At 32.3% G+C, this 27039-nt stretch overlaps 2 protein-coding genes and 1 long non-coding RNA gene across 5 annotated transcripts; 2 read left to right on the top strand and 1 right to left on the bottom strand.

Moving 5' to 3' along the window:
- Window positions 1-1850: 1850 nt before the first annotated feature.
- LOC128163616 (FMRF-amide neuropeptides-like) lies at window positions 1851-7072 on the top strand. Its single transcript, XM_052827250.1, has 2 exons — window positions 1851-2046; window positions 5451-7072. The coding sequence occupies exon 2, from the start codon at window positions 5460-5462 to the stop codon at window positions 6720-6722; it is 1263 nt and encodes a 420-aa protein (XP_052683210.1). The 5' UTR covers window positions 1851-2046; window positions 5451-5459; the 3' UTR covers window positions 6723-7072.
- Window positions 7073-12310: 5238 nt separating this feature from the next.
- LOC128159589 (uncharacterized) lies at window positions 12311-14685 on the top strand. Of its 2 annotated transcripts, XR_008240163.1 has the most exons (3): window positions 12311-12433; window positions 13494-13644; window positions 14092-14685. It is a non-coding gene; the product is annotated as an uncharacterized LOC128159589 (long non-coding RNA). The 2 variants fall into 2 exon arrangements; XR_008240162.1 differs by lacking the exon at window positions 12311-12433 and having other exon boundaries at window positions 13377-13644.
- Window positions 14686-15445: 760 nt separating this feature from the next.
- Window positions 15446-26375, bottom strand: LOC128158911 (meiosis 1 arrest protein-like). Of its 2 annotated transcripts, none has more exons than XM_052821900.1 (12): window positions 26322-26375; window positions 24213-24373; window positions 23122-23301; window positions 21516-21629; window positions 21059-21197; window positions 20442-20540; window positions 18765-18844; window positions 18541-18681; window positions 18300-18401; window positions 17168-17428; window positions 16371-16493; window positions 15446-15770 (listed from the first exon to the last, which is right to left on the bottom strand). In XM_052821900.1, the coding sequence occupies exons 1-12, from the start codon at window positions 26365-26367 to the stop codon at window positions 15606-15608; spliced, it is 1611 nt and encodes a 536-aa protein (XP_052677860.1). In that variant the 5' UTR covers window positions 26368-26375; the 3' UTR covers window positions 15446-15605. The 2 variants fall into 2 exon arrangements, 1 of the variants encoding a protein (XP_052677860.1); XR_008240065.1 differs by having other exon boundaries at window positions 15634-15770; window positions 16371-16489.
- Between the last annotated feature and the right edge of the window lie 664 nt (window positions 26376-27039).

Genomic DNA, 27039 nt, shown 5'->3' with positions numbered 1-27039 from the left:
AAATGTGTCAAATCCCCTTTTTTCCTGCATCCTTAAAATCCCCATTTAAAGGGCTCATCGTCTGGTTTTGAGATATTGAGGTGTCATGCTCAATTGCTTGCTTTACACAGCTACTTGGTGATGTTATGTTTTTGAGGGATTGTTGAAACCATTTCTAGATAAGACCTGCAAAGCGCAAAACAGAAAAAAGAGCTTTAAGAATCCCATTTACGTTTCTAGAAATAATGTAATTAAGCCTTCTGCAAAAGTTGGTGCAGTATGTGCGTTCATAGAGTGCATTTCATTGCTCTTTCTTCATTTATTGACATTTGTTGTTAAATAGATAATTTCAAACAAAAATAAAACTAAAATGTTTTATTTCTGGCAATTATAACTAATCTCTATAAAAGTCCTTCAAAATGAAGGAGTTAGCAATCAAAATAAAATATTCATATAAACTATTGTAAACATACAATGATGTTCTTATATATTCATTGGGCCTTTGCCAATTATTGTAATTGTGTCTGTGCCAATAAAATATTTGTATTTGTATTTGTATAAAATGCCATCATATCGTAATTTATAAGTGTTTCTCTGTAATTTATAAAGAAAAAATGTGATGAATTAATTATGTTTTTTGAAACAATGAATAATTGATCAAAAATCAAAGACTTTTACAACAATTTGCCATATCAATAATTTACTATCCTGATCATTCATTTTTTTTTTAGTTTGACAAACAAACACTTTTTCTTAGCTAATATTTGCAACCATGTGTGCAATAACATATGTTTGCCATTTGTTAAGAGAAATGTTGGTGTGTATATATAGATGTAGATATAGATATATATATATATATATATATATATATATATATATATATATATATATATATAAAACAATTTTTTTTTACAAAATAAAAGAAACAGTGAAAAATGCCTATTAATTCGCGGAGTATACATGCCATTGTACTTTCTCCTCTTTTCTTAAAAAATAAGTTATTAATTTAATAATGAAAAAACTAAATTTTATTTCAATAATTCTATGTTTCTAAAAAGCTGCTGGTTTACGTGAGTATTATATACACTATACGCCAAAGACGTCACGGGCAGTAAGTAAGTTTACTAAGTAACTTTAGAAACATTGATAAAAAGAACATATTAAATCCCATATATAAATTTAATTCGTATCGGTGATATTGTTTTCCCAGTAGCATATTGATTTGAGGAGACTAATGAGTCAACATAGTGATGATTGAAATACATGTACCCCCACACGTATTTGACTTTTGATAAATATTTACTTGCGATTATCTTTAAAGCCCCTACATCTCCGGACAATTATCGACAAGTTAAATACCTGGTAGGCTTTCCTTGACTGAATGTATCTAGTTTCGAAGGAAACAAATAATCTCTCTCTCTCTCTCTCTCTCTCTCTCTCTCTCTCTCTCTCTGGTATTTTATATTTTAACTTATGTATAAAAACGTTAAGAAAAGAAATATTGCATACCCAGCAAATATCTATAAAATGGACCTTTCGTATAACTCATACATTACCTACAACATGTTCTGTTAAACTATTTTGATGACGCCACTCGAGTAAAAACTTAACACTTGAACACGTGACTGAAACTTTAAATTAAAGCGATTTACAGAGAGTAAAAACATGTTTTGTCCAATTTAAGTACTTTTTGTAACGTTTTTGAGGAGAACTTCTCCTTTTCCAATCAATGATTGAATATACATGTATTAACAAAGTATGACAATTCCATATCAAACCTAAGAAGCCCAAAGTCTTATTGTAAGCTACACCTTAATTGAATAAATCGATGTCACACAATGCTCTCTGGCTTGTAGCCTCTTGGTTCAGTTGCTGTACCAAATCGGATCAAGGCGCATTAATTCGATCCTCTACCTGCCTACGTCATAGCGTCGTGATCAGCGCGATTTATCACCGGAACATATATCTTTAAATTTTCATTTGAATCCCAGAAAGGCTGCAGACAAGGGTCCGACAAAAAGAACCAAGCAAAACAAGAGGACTAAACTTATAAGACTTTTCAGAAACGTAAGTATCTTTTTAAATTATATTTTTGAGAGACGTGAACGAATCGAAACTAACTTTAAAAGTAAAAAGCTTGGGTAAAACTTTTCTGCAAAAATATTTAGCTCGTAACCGATACAATTATTTTATGTACATGTATCCTAAAAAATTCCTGCTGCACAAACATTTTACTCAAATGTTTTACAAGAATAATTCAAATTATAAAAAATCTTAGTTAACAATTTCATGTGCGGAATTCAAGCAATATATAAGCAATATATAACACACCATATTAACAAACATTGCACATTTAGTAAATAACGCTTATCGGATTTAAACCGCTTTTTTGTTGTTTGCCAATTAACACTTTGAATTTATTTTAAAAGTTTTAAATCTTTATCATCATTTTAATTTCTGCTGTGGCAAGTGGTCTGTATGAATTCGAAGCATGCATACTTATTTTTGGTAAAAATGTTTATTTTCCTTTCAAAACCAATGATCAAAATGTGATTTTAAATACCCTATTACCCCTCTTCTATCTGAATAAATAATGAAACAAAAAATATCACACTCATCAATTAAGAAATACATGTAAGCAATCTTGTAAACACCTAAAACGAAGTTTCGAGTGTGTTCAATGAGGAAGGTGGAAAGAGAAGGGTCTGTACAGACCCTTTTTGTGTTTTACTAACCAACAACATCCCAGTCATAGACTTATTGCAGAATCGCTGTCATGGACCCACTGACAATTGAAAATTGTTAACTAGGGAAAAGGACCTTTATTATAGTGGCATGCATTAAAATGAAGTTGACTAGACAGATCAATAAACCGTTTATCTAGTAGGTACCAATTTAATTGGTCGGAAAGTATAACACTTTGTGTGGATTTAGAGCTGATCGTTTGAAGTACTAGGAGTCACGTGTTTCAGCCTATTTCAAAGCAAACGATTCAAACGAATATCACATTAAAACAAAATGTCTAACGTAAAACAGCCTTCCTATTTTCCATCTCTCTCTTGCTTTCTTTCTTTAAATCTCTGCCATAAATGGAATTGTCATATAAAAAATTCTTTTTGGTCGCTAAAGCTTCAAAAAGAATATAAAGTAACAGATGTAAGGGTACAACATCCTTGAATGTTTTAGAAATACTGGGGCACTAGATGTTTTTTCTCTTTCAATAACACCTGATAAATGATAATTATAAGATTGTGCTCAGAAGTTTTTAAACCACATCAGCTTAATAGTTAAGTCATTGCTTAAGTCATAACTTTACAGTAGAAAACTGAATGCATAGTTATGTAATATGCCGGATAATTTTGCTTGATATTGTAGATTTGAACACTTTAAACCATTTCCTTACTTATTACACGTTTTATTTACGCAAGCACGTAGACATATAAAACAATTGTAACGGCCGGATTTCAATTTTGTGGTTATAAGAAAAGAAAAGGACAAAAGTATAGTACATATACCATTTCGTGATAAATAGGGGAAGGAAAAAAAAAATAAAACGTTAATATACATTATCATTATGGTAAAGCCAATAAAAATTATCAAATAATCATTACAGTACACAGACTTCACCTCCTAATCCCCGAACTTTTAATTATTCATAGAATTTCCCCTGACATGGCTGACTATATATTACATATAATCATTCAATGTCTGCAATTTCCCATCAATTCATAAAAACTGATTTTTTTAACACGCAGGTCTCTATTTCTGCTTGATGAACGTTTTATTATTCAAGAATTTATTTTTTAAATTCTCTTTGCTATAAAAAAGGAAATCAAAATTTTAAGGAAATATAATGTCCCTATATTATTATCTTTATGCATTTTGGTGCAATAAATCGTAGTTAGATAAGACTATGCAGTTGATACAGAAGAAAACGTTAGGTTTGTATAAATAATCGGAGAATAATTTTCTTTAAAAAAAATTATATATATATATATATATATATATATATATATATATATATATATATATATATATATATATATATATATATTTATATATATATATATATTATATATATCTCTCTTAAGTGGTGCTTGAAGTTTGACTATAAAATGATTTTTTTTTCAATCTTTTTCTGAACTTTGTAATAATAAAAATAGACATGAACAAGTACCAATTTTTGAGTGTTTCAATTTTTATAAATAAATTTAATGCAAATTTATGTGAATTTTAGAGTGTGTGCTTTTCAAATACTTTTTTCTATTTTTATTTATGTACACGTATTAGGATATAGATATATTATCATAAATAAATTCAAAAGGAATTTTTCCCTCAAATCTCCATAGGTTAGTAATCTCTCAGCCGCTCTGATGCGATATCATCAGCTTGGATTATTTTCTAAATGATCTATTTAATGCCTGTATTTTAACACCATAAACAATTAAAATACCCCGAATGAGAGTGCTGAATTCCGATGCCGTTATCAGACCGAGAGAGAGATATTGGCTCGATACCATTACTATATGGTCCCTGTGATGAAGTAAATCTATTTCCCTGGGTGTTTATGGGTGGTGTTTGCAATTCACACGCCATCAAGCGTTATCGAAAAATCCGGCTTTTTGCCGGACTCTTCCGGGCTGACATGGAAACTCCGGATAGCGAAACATCAATAACAACAGTTTTAGAACGCCTGATTAAAGTGTGAACATGAAGCACAGTACTCAAATCAAAGATTTATTGCTTAACTTAATTAATCTGACGGTTTCCTTTTAGAACATTTAACATTATATTTAATTTTTAAAGATTTAAATCGAGTAATAAACCATTATGAAACACTCAAATATTGTCAATGAGGTTATGTAGAATAGTTTCTTTACTCTTCATATCAAATTTACATTTTTTGTTGTTGAAGAAATTGAATTCTGTTAAAAAAAATTTCTTATCATTTTTTTTCAATGTTGAATAGGTATTAAAAAGATGCTTTTAAATGGTTACGGATATTGTGGTATAAACATACAGTGGTTCCCCACGATAGTTTCCTTTACAAACTTAAACACGACAGCCAACCTGCTGCCGATTTATTCCGATGTTGACTCATTTTGCAAAGCTGTACACATCTTATATTTTTAACGACCAGTCCTTCCGAAAACAAAGTACAATGTTTCATTTTCCATAAATGTTAATACAAAAGAAATTGATGAATTTCAAAACCTTTTCGCAAAATATAGTAGACCAGCACATATATTTCAATAATGGATATTGGGCAGAACAAAACTGAAGACACTTCCTCTTTCTTTATTTTGAAAAAAGGATGAGAAAGAAGGATTATTAAGAACAATAAAAATTGTTGGTTCAGAGACAGGCAACAAAAGCTACAAATTTGCCCAACTGAAACATAATTAAAATCTAGATATAAATGTGAAAATTTTATCTATACTTAAAATATAATGAGATTTACATTTTTTCAGATTTTAAAAATGCTGCGACCTTACCATGTCATCATTGTAGGCTTATTTTACTGTTACACCACCAACGCCGAAATTAACGAAAACAAACTTCTCCACCCAATAAAAACAGAAGAAGGTGCCAACGAAATACTAGGAGACAAAGCCGACGATAAGAGAAGCAGAGGTTTCTTTCGCATTGGAAAAAAAAGTGCAGTGGAAAATGTAGCGAACGATAAAAAGTTTGACAGCAAAACTGTCAAAGAAGAAGATAACTATATTCCTGAAAAATTCCAACTAATTCGAGTTGTAAATAGTGAGTCAGAGACACCAATATACGTTCCCGTTGAGTTTGACCCAGAAAGCAGTGACGACACGGCAGATGAAGATGGAAAACGAGCATCCGGATTCTTCAGGATCGGTAAAAGTGCCGAGAATGTAGACAAAAGAAAGGGTTTCTTTAGAATAGGAAAAAGCGTCGACCAAAACCCAATGAACAAGAAGGCAAGCGGATTTTTTAGGATTGGCAGAACTCCCATTGACAAAAGAGGGAAAGGATTTTTTAGAATTGGAAAAAGCTTAAACGAAATGGACGAAAAACGTGCTTCAGGCTTTTTCAGAATAGGCAAAAGTGCATTAAACGATAAAAGAAGTCGTGGATTTTTTCGAATTGGTAGAAGCAAAGGATTTTTCCGGATCGGAAAAGCATTTCCACTGGAAGGGGAGAAAAGAGCAAGTGGATTTTTTCGGATTGGCAGAAATTCACCTGAAGAAATGAGGAAAAAGGCGAGTAAATTTTTTCGTATCGGGAAAAGCGTAAATAGCAAAGAGGAGAATGATAAGAGAGCTAGTGGATTTTTTCGAATAGGGAAAAAGTGTTCTGGGGATTCAGATAAAGCAGGCGATAATCTCACAGAAGATAAAAGTCAATCCAACCCAGAAAATGAAGACACTTCAGAATCATTCAATCAAAATTCTGACGAACCTGTTAGAAGAGCAAGTCAATTTTTCAGAATCGGTAAAAGTTCAAGCAACAAAGTAACCAAGAGAAGTTCTGGCGTCAATTCTTCACCAGAACAAAACTTGAACCTCAACAAGAGAGCTTTCTTTCGAATTGGCAAAGTCCCTACATCGGCTTTCATGAGAATCGGTCGACAACACTTACTGCAATCACTTGTAAGTGATCCGCTTTACCGAAACGGCAGAATCCAACAAAGTTCCTTTATACGAATTGGAAAGCGCAGCATGAGCGATAACCATTTGATAGACGATGAACAAAGTGACAGTTCTATGTGAAGTATTTGTAACAACGAAAATTTTCGAAAATATGTTTTCAAAAAGCGATACATGCTGTTTAAATTTAAGTGAAAATATCCAAAAGGATAACAAAAGAAAGACGTTTAGATAAAAGTCCTTTTAGTGCTTCTAGCAATAGATTACTTGAGAGAGAACAGAGCAATTGTAAATGTATTTGAAGTTTGACTAACTTTTGCTTTACAATATGTACAACCAATAATAAATTTGAATTTTAAGATAAAGGTTACTAAGTTATCCAGTTAGCTCAGTTAGTCATGACACATCTAAATGCTTCAATATTGGTTATTCATGAATGCTGAAATATATGTTTGTAGTTGTGCTTTTTTTTTTTAAGAAAAGAGAAGAAATGGAAACTACTGTAGCACAAGTGATTTCGCTTTTGTATCAACTGATAAAATATTAATATGTCTCATGTGATAAAATTTACCAATATTTTATATAAAAGACTGTTAATATATTTTGATAATCAATTGCTTTTTTGATTCAATACTTTTGAAAGTGTTCTGAAATAAAGCTTATCAACCAAATTTTGAATTGGCTTTTAATCTGTACATGTATTAAGGTATTATGAAACCAGTTCGTTGAAAAGGAACAAAATATATTGACTTCCCCTGTGTACCCAAACGGAAACTGTAACATTTCATATTTATGTACAGTATTCTTTATAGTTAAACCTCATGTTCAACTGAGCACTTCTCCCCTGTACTTTAATGGTTCTCTGGCTATGGATTCTTTATTCCAATGTGCTTCATATTAAACCCAGTAAATCACCTTGCGTTTTCCAATTTTGGGTTCGTAAAGAAAGATAACCAAACAGGAACAAGAGGTTTTGCTGGGAGAACCAGAGATTGCTATCTACTGAAAATCAAACATGTTCAGCGTTAAACCAAGCGATTCGGACTTGATAGGAGCATTTTGACGTTTTAAGATTATTCACAAACAGATGGGTTATGTTTGTCAAACGTCTCCATTTGGTTTTTCAAAGAACCAATCTGCCATTGAATTGCTGAATGAAATTTACGATTTACTACGTTAATTTTAAGCTGTGAGAAATACGATGATTTTTTTGTACTTACATATATATTCATAAATACAATAGTTCAATTAAACATGTTGTGATCCGAATTTTTTTTTTACCGAAAGATCCTATAAGGATTTTTTTAAAATTCTTTTACTATGAAATTGTCAAACAGAATTTAAAAAAAAAGCAATAGAATGAAATGTCAGAAACAATATTATACAGTACACTCTACATATAAATTCGTGTCACAAAATGAACATTTGTTTTATAGTATAGCGAAGGACTATTATAGCCCGAACATAAAAAGACTGCACATGACAGACAAACCTCGCAAATAGCTTCTATTTTCATTAACAGACTCTGTAATTTAGATCATACCAGAACATCAAGATACATTCATCAAATGATCGTTCTTTAAAGAAACGCACTAACTACGTTGTTTGCTTTATGAAGAAGCTGTTTACTTAAAACTTGCATCAAACGATGATTAATTGGATTAATTCTAATAAGCGTTTTCATCACAAGTCAATAACGTGGGAAAAGTCAATGTTTGGTGTAACGTCTAAATTATTGATGGCTTACAAGTGTTCACTCTTTTCATTGCTCATATTGTCGACAAAGGAGCACGTTTGATCTCTGGGGTGTCTGCAAAATGAGTTTTTTTCAGTCCATGTATTATTAACGCATTAATGTCAAAATTTCGGAAATCATTCCCATATGTATACAACAGATATCAAAAAATTGAATTTCCCCTACATTTTTTTTTTTAATTAAACGTTGGAAAAAAGTTGAATTTTTTGTTGTTGAACACCAACAAATAAGGGAGAGGAAAAAAGAGGGTCAGGAATTTTTGTATGATCAAAACTGGGTCATTCATAAAACAATATGGTTGTTAACTTTGAATTCTTTACCTACTTTTCTCAATTAGTTTAAGAGTGCAGTGCAAAGATTTCTCATAGTTGCTGTATATATTCTTAAGTGCAAACATATTCACCGTCACATTGGTCCACTTCAATAATCCTCAAAGTTATGCAAAAGTTATTAAAGGATACAATTAATCGATACCTATGTACAAGTATCAAATAACACCAACCTTTTTTCAGAATATCGAAGTAAAAAGAAACTGTTTAATTCAAATTCATTTATGATAATGATAAACGTTTCTCGAATCAAACAAGAACACTAAATCCTTATTAGAAACTTTTGAATTTTTTTTATAAGTTTGATTATAAGGACGGTTTAAAAGTTATTTTCAGAGTGATTGCTTCAATTCAGTCCACAAATAGGTACACTACGAACAACCCAATTGGCCGCTCCCCAATTTCAGATTATCTAACAGATAATACCTGTTCAGACTTATTAGAATTAATATTTTACATGAAATACCTGATCCACCTAAAAAAAATTATTTGTGTATATTTCAAGAGGACGCAACAAAATTTATTTCTGGTTCGAAAATGATATTCAAGTTAATGAGTCTTGTAATGCAAGCGATAACCAAACAAACACTCAAGTAAGACGTCATTAATTATCATTTAGAGATTATATCATATAAACTATATTCAGAATATTTTTAAGAAAGAAAACACTGGTAAAGTGCTTTCTGATATAAGATATGTTAAACAGTGCAATGAGTTTGAATCTTATTTCATTTTAGCAAATTTCTAATGTCGAAGTTCATTGCTCTGATTCACTTCTTTAAAAAATTCAGAAGTCGCCACTTTTATTCGTGAACAAAACCTTTTCATTATACTTCTTGGGGTTAGTGAGTGTGATTAGTCTTCTGGTGCAAGTTAATTCTAGTGACAACTAGCCATTAAAACCGACGATAACAAAACATTTCCTCTGGTAAAACCGGTATTTTGAACCTTATTTGAAGTAAAGTATAATTTATTTTAAGTAATATCAATGTAGGACTTACGCTTACATTTCAAGAGTTTCAAATATTTGGCAACTTAGATAACTCTGAAAATAAAATTTTAATTGATATTTTAACTATTTCAACGTGTTTTCATATTAACATACAATATCATTAAAGTCTTGATCGACAGCAACTTAATATTTTGAATATTCTAAGGGGACATGCCCCTGGCCCCCGCACCCTATCTAAACTCGCCAGCGATACGTCTATATGTATTCCCAAACCATGGTACAATGTATCGTTTGCATGTATTTTTGAAACTGAAAATCGATCAACATGCAGCAGTTTCACGAACATGTGTGATGTTACCATCAAATCAAAATTTGATAGTGCCCGGACGAATTTCTATTACGAAATAGAAAAGTATGAACAAAGCTTTGACGTCAATGCTTTGTAATCCATAGAATATTTGAGATTTTCATATTTCATCTTTGCTACTACTTTAAAGATATTTATACTAATGGGTATATATATTTATCAGTGAAATATTGATATACCTGAAAAATAAACTTATTAATTCAAACGAGTTGTATTTACATGAAAGGAAAATATCTATTGATTGATCAATATCAAGCTCAAATTAACATAATGACCTAATTATTCTTTTAATTCATCATAAGATGTGATTATAATCAACCTCCCTGACATGATCATCCTAAAAAGGCTTCAGATGAACAGAGCAATAGGTTCGAACTTTTGTTTTCTTTCATCAAAGACAACAATTGGCTGGTAATTATCCACCCGTAAGGTTTCAGCAAACACCGAAGACTAATGACGAGCAACCGAAATAGCAATCATGTTTACCTGCTTTTCCTCCGTAAATATTGGACCACGATACCCCAGGACCGATTCATCACTGGCAACAAGGCGGAACAACTAGGTGAACACAACAGAGAAACGGATTACCAAGGTGATTGATCAAACTCCCCAACACTAAGCTGTTCATCTACAATAAGTTAGGGGCCATTAGTGCCTGCCTCTGAACGCACCTCGACTGTTGCATAGAAATGGGTTTATCAGATCAGAGGATGGAATTGTCAAACAATGTAAATTTTACTGGAGGAATGATACTTGTCCTCCCCCATAAAACAATTCCGAATCAATTAATTTTAAAGCAACGATGACATTAGTACAAGGGCCATGGATATTTTTGTTCTGTTTGTCCTACACCGTCTGCATGACTTTGCATATATATGTGTTTTAGCATTGATGCATCTATATTCAGCAATGTAATGATTACGAGCAGTAGCCAAAAGCTTAAAAAAGTACCAGAATATCATCTGCCAGTCGATGTTATAAAGATAATTAAATAAATGTGTTAATAACTTATTAAAGTATACGTACATATTGATATACTGACAAAATCATTCAAAATATCATTAAAATACGGAGCAGATTAGTAAATATTTATGCATTAGATATATTGATCAATTTTCATTGCAATGCAAAAAATATTGGGGTTTTTTTTTCAAGAAAAAATAAATAATAATCACGTGTAAGTATATAAAAAACTGATTTATACTGCAATGTATTTATGCCGAGGAAATTCTTTCTGTGTTGAACATTAAATCTTTCCTATTTAAGTGTGTAATGAACAAAATGTTTTCTCCGCTATTCTGATCTTTAATTCAAGAAAGCTTGTTGTTAAAATGCTCACGTACAACATGACAGATCCTGTTTTTGTTTTTCGATAGTTATATATATATTAAGAAAAACATGTTTGTCATATGTATTGCATTTATATTCAAATATACTTTTTTTTAAATTAAGTAATATAACTATTAACCTTATATACAGGTTTGCAAAAAACAAAAACAAAAACACCCCCCCCCCCCCAAAAAAAAAACAAAAACCAAAACCCCCCCCCCCAAAAAAAACCCCACAAGATCAAACAAACAAAAACCACAAGAAACACCCCTCAAAAAATATTAAACAAGAACAGAACCCCCCCTCCCCCCCCCCCCCCAAAAAAAAAAATTAAATCTTGTGAGACATTCCTATGGTCTCAGTCTATCTTGATATATATCTTTATTTTACAGAAAGCTTTTAGAGCTGCATATTTGTCATGTTTGTAAACCTTACCATCACAAACATTTACCGGTCCGTCTTTTTTGGTTAAAAATATTTTTCATTATATAAGATACATAAACATCATTACGTATGTATGTATTTATGATAAGATTATGATATATGCTCATCTGTTGTATTTTTAACAACATTTTTCGTGATGGTTCACACTACTGAAATTTCTAAATTGAATGAAAAACAGAAGATCTATTCCGTGTAAGACGGTAAGATTTTCACTTATACTTCTCCGGGTGACAACCGATGGCCTTTCACATCGATGTTTTCTTGTTTTCTTTGTCATAGGATAACGACATGGAAGCAAAGAGTGCGGTAAAGAAGCTCATCTAATGCAAAATTATGATAATCATTCATCTTTTGCTTTAATTAATCAATTGAACGAACGGAAAAAATCCAAAAGGTTTAAAGATACCCATTTCATGGCCGTATTCAAGCGCATAATCTCAGAGTAATGCTTGTATTGTGTGAAGATTAAGAATAAAACATACCCAGCATCTTGGTCAAATGAGAACAGAGGTATTTATTTCTCCCTACATAAAACAGAACTGTAATCATAAATAAGAGTGCGTAAACAGAGATTTGATTTGAAATAGTAGAACAGAACATCGACATAAAGCAAGAGCGAAAAAACGCAAAGAATTATCAACAGGGAACACAATTCAGGTAAGACTTATGACTAAGAACCAAAATTTCAAAGTGCTGAGACAGTTAAATAGTTGTACATGTAGATACACTTCAATTATAATAATGTTAGTAAATGAAGAATCTGTTTCAATTTAGAAATATAATTACAAAAATGAATATATAGTGTGGTTACGAGATATTTTGGAGTGTGCATTGCAATTACTATAATATACTAGTTGAAGAAAAATTTATTATGTAAGTATTCATGTTGTTAACCTTTCAAGTAATATTAAAACAGAAACTTTCGGTGGAATACTTTTTCATTGATAACTGATTGATCTAGAAACGGTTGGGGGGGGGGGGTTATTAAATATCGCTGCTTCCAAAATTATTACACTAAAAGTAAAACCATATCAAAAGTTGGTTGTGAACTTGATTTCGTTTCTAAATGATTGTTTACTTTCCAAGGAATATATAAACTGCTTTCACAGTTTACTGATATGAAGAAATGCTTATAATCTTTTAATTTTTTTTTCATGTATCTTTTTAAATTCTGAGTTATAATACATTTGATCATGAATTTTTTGTTTATTACCTTTATTGGTTCTTATGTATAATACATTTGACACTTGTGTTCTCTATACCTTATGCATTTATAATTCAGACTTGATTGGGGAAATGCCATTGGATTTGAATGTCCCAAAGCTAATCATTGTTCTCCTCTGAGAGATTACTAACAATTCAATGATATACAATTGGTTCATTTATACAAATTATCGCCAGTGAAATACACATTAGGGAAAATCAAATATTACATCTGTGAAGAGAAAAAAAATTATAATCATAAAAAAGTCATACGTATATTTGGATTGCTCCACATGAATAGGCGGATCGGTGTTGGGGCTGGGTGATTGATAGAAACGATTTATCCATCATATGATTACGTTGGTTTCATATTTCATTCCCCTCGAAAAATGTCAGATTATGTTTATATCAAACAATTAAATTTGTCAAGAGGCAATATAATCATAAAACATTGGATTCAGCGACAGTATGAGCAACACTCTAAATACTACTTGAAATTGTTGTCCTTTTTTAGGCTTTGAAAAAATATCAATTTCGGAGAACATTTTTTGCGTGTGTTTGGTTGTGACGCAAGATTCCGCAAAGTAAACCAAAGGTGCGACAGATAATTCCTTTAAAACTCGATTTAAATTTCGTTGAGTTGATATTGGATCAGAGACGTTAAAGTAAGTAAAAGCTGTATTTATTATGTATATACATGTAATGTAGAAATCTGTGTTTTATTGGTGCATTTTTAACGTAATATTTCTTTACACTTCTTTGAAATTTATTTTCCGCCAATTTTTTTGTTGATCAGAGACACATTTTGATGAAATTCAAAATGTGTCTCTTTGAACATTATTTGAACATTATTTTTCTTATCAAGCATCTCCAAAAATCTCATCTTTTACATTGTCGTTTTAAGAAGGGCCTTTGTACGAATTTGAATTAAATGCATTCTGCATCGGACATACGGAAGACGAGCTATTCAATACAAACTGTTCTCCTATCACTATTAAGTATCCTTAGAGATCTCTGTCTGTGATTCTTCATACAATCTGTGCGGGGTAGGTTTATTGAATGCAACCCCAATAATTAAGAAATTTAATAGATATCCATTGATTTCCTTTCAGATCACCATTGACAATGATCTTTCGTATCTGGTGTATAAAAATTACATTTCTGGTAATGAGTACCGCTGCCGTCCCAGTGTACGAATATCAAAGACCTGCTTTTTACGATATACCGGAGAAATTCCTTCCGCAAAAAAGATCGAATAGTAGATTCTTCCGAATTGGGAAGTCCCAAGTGAGTCATTTGCCGAGCACGGACGATATTTTTGTCAATAAGCTAGGGAATATATTTCATAAACAAGATTATATCCCCGATTTAATTGACGAAGAACAAAGGGACGGCTTTAATTCGGGCGAATTTATGACAGACTATATAGAAGACTCTTCATCTCCAGACGACAGATTTGATGGCCTTTCTGGACCGGCCAAACGAGGAGGGATGTTTCGATTTGGTAAAATGCCATATTTCATGAGAAATGGAAGAACCTTTCTTCAAACATATTACGACAAACCCGGATCAGCTCCAACAACTCAATCTCAGTTTTGGAGAATTGGTTAAGATTAAATGTCGAATTGGTATATTTACTCAAAAAATAAACATATTGTACATTATATTTTCTAAGTTTTCACATGAATAAATTATAATCCTTTGAACTTCAGTGAAGCAGATTATTTCCAAACACAGTCTACTTCAATATTTAAAATCGGTGACTTGCTAACCTTTAAATTCAAAGTAAATCTGGGCAAAGTGAATCAAAATGTCATAAAAATGTAATGATAAACTCTTGAATTATGTTCACTTTAGAAGATGGGGAAGCCTTTTAGAAGGTCTTTGATTTCTGTAAATATTTCAATAATAGTTCTTTAAAATAAAACCTTCAAAAGGTACCACTTTTTTGTCTGGCATTAATTCCTAGACAGATTGGAGATACCAGTCGCATTTTGAGATTTCATCAAATGCTAAGTCATATTGCGGCAAAAATTGACTGAATTAATTGTATTTTCACCTGATAAAGAAAGCATTTCCCTTAACAGACAGAAAAGCTCGAGTTTATTATAATAAAAAAGCACACATATTTTAAGGCTGAGAAAATCGGAGTTTAAGAGCACCAACAAATAGCTTTTCTAAAAGTTCTTACTGTTTCAAAACTAAAAACAATGTTTGCTAACATACAGTTTATAACTGCAGTTTCTAGGCTTGCATATATTGCGACTTAAAAAGGTAATAACGTAAACAATTGCCGAAATCGATTTTCGTATCGTTATACTCAACTCCATATACTGACCCTCGAGATTAGAATGGCTTGTGTGCTTTTTTTTTTTTTGATGGAGTAGACTTGAATAATTTAAGTCTTTCTAATATGCATAAAACAAAAAAAAAACCATTTAATCCAATTAATCAGTTTTGGTTTTATTGTATTGCAAAACTTACCAAAAGCATAATTGTATATTTCAACTGTTTTAATTAACCTTTAGATATCCCTTATTTGTTACATTCACATTGGTTTATGCAATAGATAAATTTGGTTTGATTTAAAAATTCCTGGCAAAAAAAAGATAAGGCAATTTCTCCATTAAAGTTCCTGTGGAAATTCTACCAGGGATCTCAACCGACCGACTTTGACGGGGAGAGGAGACATTCTTCTGTGTGTGCCGCCTCTGCCTGTCGGATGGCGTCGTCCCGTGTGGTCTATTTTTAACGAAGCTCCTGGGCATGGCTGCTTAGGGGAGCTGCACATCTAACAATTTTATAAAAAGGAAAACAAATCAATACCGTCTGAAGTAATTTCAAAATATTTTGATGCATTTCAACTAATCTAAAATATTTACCTATACATCTATTATTCAAAACCGATGTGCCTAGTTATTCTTTATTAGTATGTGCGGCGTGGGATTTATCGTTGTTTGATCACGAACGATTATGAGAAATGATGAAATATAGAATAATGGGTTGAGTTTAAAGGAGATTTAAAACTTCAAAAATATCTGTTTTTCAATAATTAATTGCCTTTCGTTCCAATACATGCCTAACGATTTCAGTTCTTGATAAAAAAAAAATATTAAATCGCTTCATTGCCAAGGATCATTGAGTAATTTGTCGATCCAAATTAATGATTGAGGCAAACACGTGTTTATTCAGAAAAAAATGGGTAAAGACATGTTTAGCTTACGGTTTATGAATGCTTAAAGATATTATAAATATACTAGAAACAAATTCAAGCAGAAACAAATAACAGTCCTTAAACGTCTGAATTTCTACCATAAGGTTTACCCCAAAGTTTTACAGAATTATCAATGACTTTCTGGCATGGATTGAAAACAGAAGATATCGATCTCACGTCAATGATCTGGCTGGACTTGTGCTTTGTATGTTTGTCTTCCTCGTATCCGTATTTTGCCTTCAAACAGCGATAAAGTCCAGAGGGTCGTTGGAGTGGGTTGAAATTGTCCAGAACTTCTAACTTAATATAACAGAAATTCTGAAAAGCCTGTATCTCAAGAAAACTTTTGAAAACACAGTCTTCAGAATAAATCAATTAAGTTGCAAGGCCGAATTAAAACTGTTCAGTTCTTTTGAATCACTGATGAAATTCTCTGGTTAATGATATCAAATAGTGCCTGTTTGGGAGGGTAACAGTTGAAATGACACCCCGAGAAAACCATTGTCAACCGACGCGAAGCGGAGGTTGACAATGGTTTTCGAGGGGTGTCAATTTCAACTGTTATCCTCCCAAACAGGCACTATTTATTTTGTTATACTGAATGTCTTTTTTAAAATTTTTAAGAAAATTTTACTGCTTTTATATAGGAATAACGTGAATTCTACAGCGAACCGTACGCGCATAATTTTCGCGCATGTAACATTTTTTAATGTTACCCGTTGCCAAGTGCGTTGCTAACGCTGAGGGTAATAGTAAATATTATTAACTGCGTCTTAACCAATCAGATTTCAGTATTTAACATGAAAGTATAACAATATCAAATAGTCCACTTTATTGTCTTAAACCACTAAATCATAATCCTTTGAAAAGTTAGCTAACACGTATGTGTCATAGAAAGTTAATTTGTTGTTGTTAACTAAATACAAATGTATAAAATTGATTTGTAGAATACTTGGATTTTGAAACCATTATACCTTTTCAAAACTTTCCCTCATACTATCCAGCGCTTCGTCCGATATATCGTCCATTACTGTTGTTCCAGTGTACGGGAGAAGAAGTTCTTTGGCGGCAATACCTTTGACAAGAAGTGTACCGTTGGGAGCTGGCAGGAATACATACCAGCCACATGGCTTTTCCTCTGATGCCTTTCCAGGTAGAAGAGTCTTACTTGCCTTCTTATTCCCACCATGGAGACTAGGGTCCGGGGATTTGATGTGTCCTATCAGGGCCATTTCCTAACATGTAATCACACGTATATTACATGGAACCATTTTAACAAGAGTTTGGACTCTCGGTAGAGTTCATTTATGTATTTCTTTAATCAAATCAAGTTATAAATGACGATGTTTTCAGGTGAAATATGCACAGATTACATCGTCTTATGTCAAAAGCCAGACAAATCTTGTTGGGTTCAAAGAGCTATGGCTGAGTGACCAGCAATGAAATAGACAGGCCTACGTCATATTGCTGTTTGACACCAACTACCCAAAGTCCAAGTTCTTGTTAAAATTGTTCTAAAGTACATGCACGTTTGTCTTTGTGGATTCATGAACATATAATTAGCTATATTGAGATTTATAAATTATTTCACAGTATTATATCGATAACGCAAATAAAAAGTTTGACATGCATATAAATACAACAGCAACAACAACAACAAAAAAGATTGCGTTAACGTTCCACGGTATGGTAACCTTCAGACACATTGCACAAAAATGTCAAAATTTGCCCTTAATTTAAAAAGATGTTTTTACTATCTTTTAATTAATCTTTACTTTACTTCAAATTGAAATTCATACTCAAAATTTTCTAGTTTTGATGTTCTAGCAATTAATGATCCTATTAGAAATTTTAAATTATACAACGCTCAATGCTCCGAAAATAAACCAGCCTATTGCAGTTGCTTTGCATGAAAAACCCAAAAGGTTGACAATGCAATATAAACGCAGATGCAGGCTTTTGTTGAGTTAAATTGTAGAAGCACCAGACTTGTTGCAAATCCTCGCAACAAATTGGTTTTGTTGCTACAAATTAACAATCCTGCATTGGATATGTGTGAGAGACAACAAAAATTACGACATGTTAGTGAATTATGTAATGATGTACCTTCTCCATAAGTAAATAGCAGAGCGCTTTAAACCGTTGCTGATTTTTCTCCAATTCTTCCCATTCTAACTTCCAACAGCTTGTGGCTTGGACGATCATTGGCTACCAAAATGAAGCGCAAACAAATTTTCAAAACAATTTTCGTCGTTTGTCTTGGTAGCATTCGCTATTTGTCTCGGAATATGAAGAATTCTGATGACATTAATTTACTTAACATGACAGTTCCTAGAAACTGACATACCACACCAAAGATGACAGATTCACATATGTTTTGTACAGGTATCGTATCAGTAATGATAATACGGTGTATAGGTATCCACATTCCTGCAGCTTTGCTTGGGGTAGGAAAGGTTTTCATGCTTGCAGATTCCGAATGTACTGTCTATGGAAAAGAAGGGATACTATGGTATAGCTGATGAGAGAAATGAAATTCCGGCAACTACATTTGGTCAAATAAGTACTTACAAACTGTTCATAAAACGGCAGCTGGGCTGGATTTAGGACCCTCTCTTGTAAATCACACCGAATGATAAAGTTACCATTATCTTAATCGAAGACAGAATTAAGATACTTTTCAATTATCATCTGAAAAAATACTCACAAATAACATAGGAATTAGTTATATTTTTGTTTTTGGAGGTAGGATTGACGCAGATTACTGTTAAAGAAAAGGAATACACTACAAATGTAGAATTCCATCAAGAAATCATTTGTTACTTTAATTTATGAAAATAATCAACATAAATCTTTCAACCGTCGTGATCAGTGTTGTAAACTATCATATAGCAAGATGTTTTCTTTGTGTGTAAAGATGCGTAAGGAAATTGTGGTTTTCTTATTTCCCTCCTCTCTGTGAAATTACTTTCTAAATACAGAATCAGGCTTTTGAAATAGGAAAAAAAAAAGAAAAACCAGGTCTTGGTTCTTTACCCTCAGTATGCAGACATCTGTAGCTACAGAAACTTGATGAATTAAAAACCCTCATTTGATCAACAGATAAATCAATTCATCAAAAACTGTTTTCATAAGTTTAGATTAGATGTCCGCGCATCTATATGGTAATGATGAAGTTATCCAATTTTTAGGGATTGCCTTATAAGTGTCCTATATGGAACTTGATACTCTACAGGTATTGGGAACACTTAGGGTGATGGATGAACTTGTCCTCGATCCAAACACTGATGATAAATCGCATCGGAAAGATGCTCTACAATGTTTGTGCTTCGTAAATGAAAACGATGAAAAACGGTCCATACAAAGGACATTGGGCATGGTGCTTTTAGTGAAAAGAAATGTGCCTGGGCGGTCATCAATTCCCTGGATCATCCATAACAAAGCAATGATTAATTGGCCATTTATGGAGAGGTCTCTAATTACTTCTCGAACTCTCACATTCTTTTTCCAATATGTGTCTATTTTTTTTTATATAGGCTGTCGTCAAATTCCTGTTTAACTAATCACCTTTTTTCCAGAAATTAACATTGTACATGTATCCAAATGCACTTTTGAATTCTAAATATCTACTGGTCTCTATGTACATGTATACTATAAACCTGTTTTGCTATATTTTATGGTGAATCGGTTGATGATACAGCAGAGAGGGAAAATTGGTCACTCTGTATCAGACGATGTCATTCTCTAAAATTACATGTATTTAGCTACTTCCACACTCAGATTTGTGGATATCTTGCTTACATATACTACTATCATTAGGATAATGTATTGATAATATCATTTCAATTTTCACACAATTTCAACAAGGGAATGATAGTCAAAGTTTCTTTGGACACATATGAAATGAGCTCGAATAAAACACACAACACTGTTTAATATAGGATATTTATGTTTAACTGTAAATTTGTTTATATAAATAATGTTACTAATCCATTACTTTTGATACCGAATTCAAGCAAAAGTTCCTTTCTATACTAGTAACTCGATTTGCTACGCTTGGTATTTCATTGTATAGAAATCAGACAAAAAGTTTAAAGGATATTTAGTTTTCCTTTTTTTAAACTTTATCAAAATTTGCTGTATCATTTGACTATTTTGATTAAATATGGTGAAATTTTTCAACTTGCACATTATACATGTAACAAGTAATCAGGGTATTGCTTCAATTGCTTCAAAAGACATACATACCAGAAAAAGAATCCTCGGGTAGGACTAAGTGAAGGTGTTCGGTGTCAGTGTCTGTATTCAAAAGCCAGGCATTGAAGAAGTTTTGAAGACTTAGACCGTCTGAAATAGTCATACAAATCATTCATTTCATTCTTCATTCCAACCTTAATATTAGGTAACTTAAACAGATTGTTAAGAAAATTAGAAAGGGAAAGTTTACAGGTCTAGAAATTGTCATAATACCAAAGATTTACTATAATTCATGTGGTAAAAAGGAAATTATGTATTTCTATCATTTATTCTAACCACTGCTTGACTTTGTATTTTCGAGAGGGTTTACATACAAGTACATTGCCCAATCCTTTGGAATTATCAATAAAATATGTTCAAATAGAATTATGCATTTTCAGGAATACAAAGCTGCCATTCAAAGAAAAAAATTCTGCCATTAAAGTCAATGTGCGTGAGATTGTTTTGTAAAATTATGATGATTGTCTGATTTTAATGATCATGATGATGCATTTTGTAATTATGAAAAAATTCAATATTTTATTGATGAAAATCATTGTTAGTGATATTGTGTTTTTCTGTGATGTTAGTAATTATGTTGCTTTTGATGATCATGATGATGAATTAACCTCCGTCTAGACGGACCACGTCCAGAAGTCCACAGGTTGGACTACTACTGTTGGAAGACAAGCCGCTGCTCTGACTCAGACTTGGTATGGTCTCCATCAGATCTTTGGTCCACGAGTCTACCTCCACCAACTGGACTCGCTGTAGATAAAAAAAAAACCCAACAAGTCTTAACGTAGTTAATACCATTAAAGTAAGGCAACATGTAAGTAAAAAAAAAAAATGCATGATTACTTTCTTTCCACTATCGCCATAAATAAAACAACTTGCTATTCTCTTCATTTGAACTTCCTTAAATAACAATCAGTAATAGATTTCAGTCAAGCATATTGCGATGTTATCGACAGTATAATATTCTCATACTGGATAATTTTTTCGTTTGAAAAGGATCATTTTACTTGTACATGTGCTTGTGGGTTTTACTTCAGCTTTGAATTGAAACACAGGGGTAACGCTTGCCTTTAGGTTTGTTAGGTCGCTACTTTCCAGAGCTTCCTCGATCTGCTGTTGCATCTTTTTTGTTTGTCTTAACGTCATCAAAACTATCTCTACCTGCTGAAGAACTCCTCGCACCTTTATTCAATGATACATTTGTATTTCTAATTATTGAAAGATATCCAAGAAATAACAAATATATCTTATTTATCAACAAAAAGTTTATAAAATTCAATTTATGTCATAATGTATTGTTCTGATTATCATTCAACACAAACACCAAATGCAAGCAAAATAATAACCAAATATCCTTATCGATTTTGAAAACGGCGTCGATTTCATAATGTGATCTAAATGTTATGAAAGTGTAATTTTCCAGAAACTGACCCTTAAAATTTGTCATCTGGTTAAAATCGATGACTAATCGAGGAGAATTAATCAGCAAATGGGGTTAATTACCCCTCAGTTGTCCAGCACAATGGTACTTGGACCGTACTGGAGACCGGCATGTATTTGATCAGGACAAATTAGCCTCTTTAGGTTCTTGCATAGCGCTGTGTTATTAACAATATTGATGCATTCTTGCTTTATTTATACACGTGATCATTTTATACATCAAAGACATTTTCCCAGACTTCCCTAATCTGTCTTTAGCGATAATGAGCAAGCATTCCGTTGAATGCACTACCATTCTTTTGACTTTTTTGATAAGGCAAATACTTATCAAATATATGCTGATTAACTGGACCAGTTGTACACTATTAATTAGTCTCGATGTCTTATTTATAGATTAGTTATGCATATTAGTAGACAATCTATGGATTGTAGGCGGGAGTGGCCCGTGTTTGCTATTTTTTGGTGACGAATACATTGTACGTACACGGTATCTAAAGATATTCAAAAATCCTATGGTTGTTTTTAATCCCCTATTCGTTTTGAAAGTAATTATTATTCTGGTACTTCTTAAAATTAAAGATCATACAAGAGTTGACGCACAGAATGCATTACATTGATATTTGGCGCTATATGTGTAAATAAAATCTTAATTGGAGAAAATAATGTCTAAGGTGAAAAAAGCAGAGGATATTTTGAACAATTTCTTTACTTACATGTACAAGTGAGATATATATATAATTGGTGCACATTTTCTCTTATAATCCTTTTCTATTTTTACGCCAATTTTTATTGCAATAAAAATTGAAATAACAATTTGAATCAACTCTGTTTAAGGAAGAAAATTGCATTTTCTCCGCTAAGAGATGCGAATTATTCAATAAGTATATGCATTGTACATCATTGACAAAGGATAGATAATTTTAGAAATACTGCTCATACTAAGTATATAGATTTATCTATATCCTAATAATGGCAATGCCAAATCTGTAATAAATGAAAATGATCCAGCTTTAGAATCGCTCATTGTTATATCTCACATCTCTATGTTAAGCGTCTCTGTTTTGATCGTTAATAGATTTATTTATTCTAAAGAAGCCAAAAAAGAACAAAAAATAAAAGAGGCAAGATAGGTTTTCATCACACAGAGAGTACTATTCAATAAAACCCACCCGACTTCGAAATGTAATTAAGAAAAAGGAAAAAAAATGAAGTTTATGGGATGTGCATGCGATACCTGGAGACTGTTGAAAGACATATATCTTTGATACTGTCGACAAGCCTCTTCGATGGCTCTGGTGACAGAAGTTTCCGTCTCCGCCGCCGAATTTCTGCTTTTCAAAGCGGATTGCAAGTCTTTTACGGCGCTTTGAATTCTGCCATAATTACTCTTCACATGCGACAGAGGTAACAGAATCTAGAAGAAATTAATGGTGAGGATACATTGAGAATTGCACGAGCTGTACTGAAATAAGGCGCATTATATCATGTTATTGGCGAAGTATTTTGTCACGATGTCGGGAAATTAGGCGTTCTCCGAACATCATAAATAGAAAAATAAGCTGGGTAAAATCGGTATAATATTTGCAATAATTCTCGTTAAGAACTAGGAAATGTGAATATGACACCCAAGCTTGTCAAAATTTACATAAAAAGGGATAATACAGTAAGACGATTAACATCTTGAAAATTTATTTTGTGCTGAGCTGATCACCTGCATGTAACTGTTTACATACGAAAATCACAGAAATACGCTGTCAAAAATATACTAAATATCGGTTCATCGAAAAAATTATTGCATGGTTATGGAATTTATCTTTCATTACATACACGGTACAAGCCTCAACATTTTGTTTGTTTGCGGAAGAGGGGGATGCTACATGTACATGTACATCAAGAATGTATTATCGTGCTTGTTGCGTATGTTGAAATCATTAGTAACTTTATTTTAATTTTTGCAAATTCGATCATGGACGACTTCCACATCAACACTGAAGATGTGATGGTGCACTTTTGACCTTATCTGATAATCATCAATATAAATGTACATATGTATGCGTAGTTCTAGCGGTTGTTGGTCAATAGGATAGGAAGATATAGAATATATAAACTATAGAGTCACTACATTCATAGAATAAAATAACCCTTATTGATCGTAAATCTGCCCCTCCGGGCTGACTACAGTTATAAGTCAAAGGCGCAACAATGCAAAGTATAGCTGTTCAATCGCCCATTTTCGTAAAAAAAAAAATAATAATAAAGAGATGCCAGCAGATAAGTATAATTTTATATCGCATTGCCAAGTATCTGCATTTTTTTTATAATTACCTCTGGGTAAGATGAAAAAGTCATGATTCCAAACAATGACATTCTGGAGGGACCCCCCAGATTACAGGCCACGGAGAAGAAGTTGCTGATGGCTTCGGTCAAACAGTCCACCATGTCCGGGTCCGAGGGGAAACTTTCACTGTCCACCAGCAGGATCCGGGCTATAACAAAGAATGGTAAATGATCCCATTTTGTATATTTGGAAAAGTTATGGTAGTAATGTAATAACAGAATTCATATGTCTTATGAAGTTTTAAGAGAGAGAGAGAGAGAGAGAGAGAGAGAGAGAGAGAGTATGTTATGTCACCCGCGATATTTGGATTAAATTCTGGGAATAACTTAATGATAAATACTTTGTGTGTGGTGTTTTGAGCGACATGTTTTCTCTGAGGAAGAATCTACTGTAGTTTTTATTGGATATATTTTTTTTTCCTGCTTAACAATCTCAATTCGATATTGACGCTCAAGACCTGTGTAACCTATATGGGTCTGTTAGTTTTTTGTTTTTGTTTTTTTAGATTGGGGCAATGCTCGCCGTACAAAGTGGCCAGATCGGGACTGATATTTATAAAACATCTAACTTAATTTTTTTAATGCAGCTTCTGGTCCCACAAAAGGACAGTTTCTAAAATCCAAACACTTCATATGATTAAATATTTAGGATATGCAGCATTTTCTGCTGGAATTATCTCTTTACAGGATCTCAACAAATATAATTTTTTTGATAAATACTAGTATCAAGTAAAATAATTAAGGACTTTATGTCATGATGAGCCTATTTTGGCCCCATTATGATAATTAAATTTAAAAATATTTATTGCGTTTTTGATTAGTTAAAAGACTTTACTCAACTTACATAATTTACATATCTTTTAAATAATCAAGCAAGCAAGAGCATATTTAAACAAATTATAATCATAGTTGATTATGTTCATCATATTTTTACAATTAGAGTGAATGAAGTCATGCGACTTACATGTATTATTTAATTTTATAGTACTGCGCCCATGAGCTTATCAATGTGACACTATCGGATATAAAGAAAAGTCATTACACTATAAAAAAAAAATGTCTGCATTATCTTCAATAAAAAAAGAAACAACATAAAACCAATTTCCCAGACCAATGTCAACTGATCAAAACAATAAAATGACCAGCGTTGTCGCGAAAATCGTAATTCACGACAGTCTGATTTATGTTTCTCTGGGGTACTTTCAAAGGATTTATATTTACATTAACTTTCTTTCCCCCTATTAAATTGCATTGATTGATTTGAGTGATATTTATGCATATATAACACAGAAGACCTAATCACCAAATCTGGTGCATATGAAAACGATATATATCCTTCTGTATTTCTTGAAGAATATGACCGACTCAACTCGCGACGTCAAACCGGATCACGATCGGCCTGATCTTATACTTTCGCTGATTTCATTGATATAAACAAATGTTAACAATTAAATGAATTCAATTTATTTATTTATCATAATACCAAAGTTTATTTTCATCTAACAGAATGAAAAATAAAATTGTGTATTTAGAACTTGCAGCGTTGTGCACGATATTCAGCATGCATTACTCATAGAATAAGACAGAGATTTTGAAAAATGGGACTAAAGTTAAAAAAGGTGAATATAAGCATTGAATCATTATCATTTTAGTATTCAATTTGCATGCTCACACCGTTGCAGTTATGAAACCGCATCTTTCAAAAATTAATGATTCAATCAATGCTTAAATCAACTATACAAAGCCTTTGTTTTATTCGATATATTAATTTCAATATGAGAGAGAGAGAGAGAGAGAGAGAGAGAGAGAGAGAGAGCATTACACATGCTGTCTGCAAATATACTGATGTGTCATCTCTACAGTACACAAAATGTAACTGCAGCAAGGACAGGCACGTAGCATCATTAACAACTGTTAATGTAATAAACAGTTGAGTTGAAAGTAAATTAAAGGTATACTTGCCTTGCTCCCTCCCCCCCCCCCCCCCCGCATTAGGATTTTTTTTTTGCTTGTCAAGATTTTTTGGATGAGTCTGCCCACCCCCCCCCCCCCCACTTTCAAAGAAACGATGCTACGTGCATGAAGGGTGTATCAAACCTGGTTGTTTTCCAAGCAGTGGTCGGGAATATGTCGAAGTGTTCATGATTACAGACTTCACGTTTTATTTTCTACAACACAGAGCATGAGAAAAAAACACATAACGTTAGTCCTACAATGTTTCTTGATATTTGTGCTACCCTACATTTAAATATTATTATAATTTCAGCAAACAAAAACTTATCTTTATTTGAATAGGCCTTTATATAAGATTTTCGTGATAAAGTTTAAAGCCTTTTTAAAGAAAACACTTACAGATTGTGGATAATGAGGGCAACGACGTTCTTGATATACTTTTTTTCCTATTCGGTGCAGCAGACGACAGAAATTACGTCACCGATAATATACACGTGTACGTTACGGTAACTTGCATATGTCAATGCGTTTCCCAAATCAATTTAATTATTATATAACATTAAATTATAAACATTGGTTGAATTTGAATCAGCCAATATCTAAAACTGAAAAATGAATAAAAAGTTTTAGAGGTTGAATTTATAATCATATTTCGAGATTAATACATGGTCTTCAGAAAAGATAATTTTTACTTAAATAGAAAGAAAGCATTCAGTTACATTATTCAGTTAAATGTTTTTTACTGAAATGTACCAAAGAGAAGTATATAATTTGATATATTTTATTCCAGTAAGATTTTTTACGGATAACGGAAAAGATAATCGGTTTTAATCGTTATGTTTCACCGGAAGTACACGCGAGC

The sequence above is a fragment of the Crassostrea angulata genome, chromosome 1, assembly GCF_025612915.1.
Source record: "Crassostrea angulata isolate pt1a10 chromosome 1, ASM2561291v2, whole genome shotgun sequence".
NCBI lineage: Eukaryota > Metazoa > Mollusca > Bivalvia > Ostreida > Ostreidae > Magallana > Magallana angulata.
The sequence above is the reverse complement of the archived record's forward strand: the minus strand, read 5'-3'. Positions and strand labels throughout refer to the sequence as shown.

Excerpts from the sequence above, each read along its gene's own strand:
- LOC128158911 (XM_052821900.1), bottom strand. The coding sequence starts at position 26,367 with ATGAACACTTCGACATATTCCCGACCACTGCTTGGAAAACAACCAG. Across the intron at positions 18,402-18,540 it reads AATCTGTCATCTTTGGTGTG|CCAATGATCGTCCAAGCCAC; the intron begins GTATGTCAGTTT and ends TCATTTTGGTAG. Across the intron at positions 15,771-16,370 it reads AGTCCAGCCAGATCATTGAC|ATGTGCAGCTCCCCTAAGCA; the intron begins GTGAGATCGATA and ends TAAAATTGTTAG.
- LOC128163616 (XM_052827250.1), top strand. The coding sequence starts at position 5,460 with ATGCTGCGACCTTACCATGTCATCATTGTAGGCTTATTTTACTGTTAC.